The 4,995-nt window shown below is 58.7% G+C and overlaps 2 protein-coding genes across 2 annotated transcripts; both read right to left on the bottom strand.

The window, feature by feature from the left end:
• Positions 1-214: 214 nt before the first annotated feature.
• On the bottom strand, positions 215-2,863 carry ACA1_122080 (uncharacterized protein; the record flags this gene model as incomplete). The annotated part of the gene is made up of 12 exons (XM_004333432.1): positions 215-277; positions 369-467; positions 546-630; positions 701-776; positions 873-955; positions 1,034-1,163; positions 1,247-1,367; positions 1,459-1,579; positions 1,669-1,753; positions 1,856-1,914; positions 2,002-2,112; positions 2,235-2,863. 12 exons carry the CDS (start codon positions 2,861-2,863, stop codon positions 215-217), a joined length of 1,662 nt encoding a protein of 553 aa, XP_004333480.1.
• Positions 2,864-3,054: 191 nt separating this feature from the next.
• On the bottom strand, positions 3,055-3,579 carry ACA1_122070 (uncharacterized protein; the record flags this gene model as incomplete). Its single annotated transcript, XM_004333431.1, has 1 exon — positions 3,055-3,579. One exon carries the CDS (start codon positions 3,577-3,579, stop codon positions 3,055-3,057), a length of 525 nt encoding a protein of 174 aa, XP_004333479.1.
• Positions 3,580-4,995: the final 1,416 nt, after the last annotated feature.

Raw genomic sequence — 4,995 nt, 5'->3', positions numbered from 1 at the left:
GTGAGCGCGTGCGGTGAGCGCTCACCCCGCTTGAATGAGTTCTCAAAGCCGGAGCTGGCGGCGTACCGGGCGTGAGCGGAACATCGTTGGACTTGACCAATTCGGGACGAAGCAGGTTAAACAGGATGATGCCCTTTCGCTTCATGCTGCGTCGCAGAAACGTGGACAAGGGAAACGATTAGGATGGATTATCATAGCCAACAGTTGTTACGATTCAAGGAATGGCGTTGTACTTGGCTGGAGAGGGTCTTTCGGGCGGGAACGTTCGGGCAAAGTCCTGCAGGTGGCGTACAGGTCAGGTCAAGCCGAGAGCTTAGCGAGATGCTGGCTCGGCTGAAGGGGTGGGTCAGGGCGAAGAAATCGCGTACCACCACGTAGTACCGCCCGTCGAGACCCTTGTGGCCTTCGATGTCCACGGGGGCGTAGAGCTTGCGCCGCATACCTCCGGGAACGCCGACGTAGTGCCCCTGCCCATCAAATAACTAGTTGAGTGCCCGTACAACGACGAGATCGAGAAGAGCGCTATTCGAAAGGCCGCCGTGTACCTGGAGTTTCATCTTCCTGCCGGCCTGTTCCATCATCTCGTTGAGGCGCGGGTCGTCCGCATACACTGTCTGCCCGGCGTCGCATCTAGAGTGACCAAGTAAGTACGAACAACGAGTTACACTCCCCCCCCCTCAATAGAACGAGGAGGCCGTACGAGCCGTATTGAATGGTGGTGTTGTTGATGGGAAGGATGGTGATGGCGATCAGTCGGAAGCCCAGATAGTCGATCACTAACGAAACGAAACACACAACGAAACGGAGTCAGCCAGCACACTTCCCAACAAATCCAGGCTATGCTGTATAAATTGGAGGGCTGGTCAACGTACAGGCCATGAGCGGTACGTGGAGCCCGGGGATCTGACACGAGTAGTAGTGGATCAGGCCCTTCAAATCATGCGACGCTGCCTTCCTGTACGCGTTTGCACGTGTTACGGTCCAGAGTGAACACTCTCTGCCTGCAGCTTTGATGGGGCAAGCCGAGACGTACATGGCATACTCGTCACCGCCGTAGATGCCGAAGATGTCGAGGGCGAACTTGAAGAAGATGCCCTGCACGATGTACTTCTCGCCGCCGGCCTGTCCGCCCGCAGCAACCGGCTTGATGGTCTTCTTCTCCACTGCAGGTGACCACCGACACCACTCAGCACTGGTTCTCTCTATGCAGGTGTGGAGAGGGGGGGGGTAATGGTTGGGAGCTTACCAGGCAGACCCAGCTCGCTGATAATGATCTTGCCGTAGGTCTCGGCCGCAAACACGAAGTCGTGAGCGAGCCGGGCCAGCTTGGTGAACTTCTCGGCCGAGGGCGGCATGTCCAGAAGATGCTGAAGCACACGGGTGGGAGACCCAAACCGCAGGGGCACATGGCCATTAGCATGGCAACCACGCACGCGAGTGGGGGGGAAGCGTGTGTACCTGAAAGTCGGTGTTCCAATTCTTGGTCTGGTCCCGCCTGGGCTTCTTGACATCGTCCTCATCCTCGGAGTCCGTGAAGTCGTCATCGCTGTCGGACTCCGCTTCCTCTTTCTTGTTGTCTCTGTTGGCACGCGAGCATACGATAAAGCGTAGGTTTAGAACCTACCTAGGTCGTACGCGCCGGCCGGCAATGACGGGTCGAGAACGTACCCGTCGTCGGCTACGCCTTCCACATCTTCCGTGCCGTAGGCTGAGGGCACCCGGATCTCTTCGTCGTCCTCGCCGTACAGCGACTCTGCGCAAAGTCGCATGACACGACACGACACACAGAGACATACAATTGTCAATTTGCTTGGCTTTGCCGCCGCATGGCGCATACACAATCCGGTGAACGTACTGTTGGTCTCGTTGTCTTCCGCAAGCACCTCGTCAATGGCTCCCGAATAGTACGCGGCGCTGCCGTCACCATCATCACCACGAGAGAAGATGTCAGTGGCTCAGCACCTGAGAGGGTCACTTAGACCTGACTGTGTGGGTACGTACCTCGGGCTGTCCGCCTGGAACACCTCATACGGCGTCGCGCTGTATTCCTTGCGCGCGTAGATGCTATCGTCCTCCTTGTTGAGCTGCTCGTCCGCCATGCCATAGATGTCCCTTTATCGAACAGCAAAAAAATGAATATATTAATCTCAAATTAATGAATTAAATAGATAACAATAATATATTAAATAATAAATAAATAACGATAAAAGAACAATCGAGGGCTGGGGGCGTACTGGAAGGCAGATGAGTCGGCTCCGTAGCTTGGCGCTGGGGCCGAGGCGGATGCTGCAGCGTCTCCTTCAGGGTTGAACTCGTCGTCCATTGCGTAGGCGACATCACTTGCTGCTGCCGTGTATGCATAGCGGTTCTCGCCCGCCTCGTCCTCTTCAGCCCCCTTTGGAGCCGCGACGGCCTTGACCTCTTCTTCAACCTCTTCGTCAACAAAAGTCTCAGATGCCGCGTAGAGCGATTCTGGAGATGAAGCTTGCGCTTGCGCCACCCCCTCATCTTTCTTCTCCTCTTCCACTTTCGTCTCTTCTTCATCCTTCTCCTCCACGAACTGCTCGTCCATCGTGTAGAGCGAATCTGCCGATTGCGATTCTACTTTCTTCACGTTCACCCCTTCATCTTCATCCTCGGGCACGAACGACAGGTCGTCAGTGGCCCCGTAGGGGTCGAACGCCGGGGCGGTGGCGGTGGTGGTCGTCGCCGTCGGCGCTGGGGCCTGAGTCGCTTGCGGCGGCACCTGTCGGTGCGCTGCGGTGGTTGCGGCGGCGGTGGTCGTCGCCTCCCCCTCCTCCTTCTTGCCCTTCTGCCAAAATTGCTTGAGCTGCGAAAACTTGTTGGGCGTCGGCTCAGCCATGGCTGCAGACTTGTGCTGTGTTGGCTCCGTTCTGCAAACGAAGAGAGAAGAGCTGGGCAGACACTTGGCTTCCTCCCCTTTTCTTGTTGAAGTTAAAAATTGACTCCCCTCCAATGGGCGCGAGTGTCATTTTGTTGTTCCGTAAGTCAGTTGCTGAAACAGTTTCGCCCACCGCACGAACGCACGCACGCTCAACACAGCAGGCCGCATCTGACCTTGGAGAGGCAATCGCTCAGGCCCCAGATGGTCAAGTTGGACGCGAAGAGGAGCAGACGGGCCACCTCCTTGGCGAACTCGATCTCCTCCTCGTGGTGTGGCCGCTTCTTCGTCGTGGGCGGGGCAGTCATGCCGAACAGGCGCCCGACCAGGGCCAGCTTTTCGGTCGCCACCTCCCTCATGTTCTCTGCATCCATAGGCCGGCCAGGAATGTCGACCGCGACAGTGAGCAGCACGTGCGTCGTTGGCATGGTGGTGGTGATGGCCTCCTCCATCTCCTCCTCCTCTTCCTCCTCGCTCCAATCGGCGTCGCGCAGGGCTCGCTGGAGCTCCTCGCTCGGATCGGCGTCGAGCAGGGCGCGCTGGAGCTCCTCCCCGACGGCCTCCACGGTGATGCGTAGCAGCCCCTCCAGATCGTGCACGGACGTGCCGCGGTTGTGCTCGCAGCGGAAGATCAGATGCCCGCTGCTGACTTTAGGTAGCGTGGCCTCCGCCGCCATCGGCCGATCGGTCTCCAGGGGGAAGCGACACAACAGGCGGACGCACGAGCTTGTGTAGCCGCTGGTCCCCACGTGCTCGGACAAGACCTCTACAGAGTGGCAGCCAAGAACAACCAAGCCTTCCAGCACCTGACGAATTAGCGACGCCAGGTCAGTGTCCACACCCTCCAGAATCGATGCGTCAATCAGACCTTGGATGGCGCTTGAGCGAGAAGCCGGCTCGAGCTTGACCAATCTAACGCGTCGTCTAGCCGATCTTGATGGTATAGCATGGCGGCGCTAATGCGCGAGCTGAGACGAAATTGCCCGATCGTCCGCTCGACGGTTCGGGCCACCAGCTCCCACACGACGGACCGCTGTGCTCGCCCCAGCGGGCTCTGCCGCCCGTCGCGTTGAGAGGAATTCGCTCAAGTGTCATGTGCGACATGGGGAGATGTACCAGGCAAGGGAGGACGTCGTCATCCAGCATATGCTCCCAAGATGCGAGAAAGGCGGCCTGTTGCAGATATGTTGCAGAAATCTCAACAAACAATATCGTGCATGCAATGTAGAAGACGCGTGCTGTACCGATTGCTGTCGCCTCTTGAGCAGATCGCGCGCTCGGGCAGAGCCTTCGCCCATGAACCTGGACGCTTGGAGGTTGCCCCCGACAGAGCCGTTGCTGATCCCCTCAAGGTTGGATTCGAACTGGGAGCCGAGACATGCAAGGAGCACCGCCGCAATCTCCTCCGTTCGCCACTCCGCGCCATGGGAGCTGTCGCTCTCGACACCTCTGGCCTTTTGCGGCACATCGAAGCCCAGGCTGGACCAGAGACGGATCAGCACATCCTTGTCGCCCTCGTATTGGCCGGCGAAAGAGCGAAAGAGCGGTACGCCGGTGGGCGACTCGCCCATGCCCGGCATACGCGACCACTTCTGGGAGTCGGTGCGGAGCTCCACTTCCAGCGCAGTCGATGGTCCCTCTTCGCTCTGGCAGTAGTCACAGATGAGCACGAGCTCGACCACGTCTGTCATCATGGCACGCACACGCACAAGCGCACCACCGCACATACAAGATGAGTGCGTGCGTATGCGAGCGTTGGTTTCCGGACGGAGCGTACCGCTAGGCTGGCCAGGAAGCAAGAGCGATAGGACGGACTCGATGGTCTGCCCGCCGGCCGAGCCTATAAAGTCGGAGTGGTGGTCGAAGTGCAGCACTCTCAGCCGCGGTGGCGGCGAGTTCTCATCGCCAGTGCCGGTGGTGGCGGCCGTGGAGGAGGAGGAAGAGTCACACAGCGGCGAGAGAATCCTCTGCCGTAGCTCGGCCAGCTTCGCTGGAGCATTTCTTCCCTTCCAGCCCTGGCACATCCTGGTCAGCACTTCATCCAGCCTGTTGACCAACACAAAGCCGTCAGGCTCAGCGCATCTGCGCACCTG

This window comes from Acanthamoeba castellanii (genome assembly GCF_000313135.1).
Source record: "Acanthamoeba castellanii str. Neff unplaced genomic scaffold scf7180000084682, whole genome shotgun sequence".
Lineage (NCBI taxonomy): Eukaryota > Discosea > Longamoebia > Acanthamoebidae > Acanthamoeba > Acanthamoeba castellanii.
This window is presented reverse-complemented; position numbering and strand designations above follow the sequence as displayed.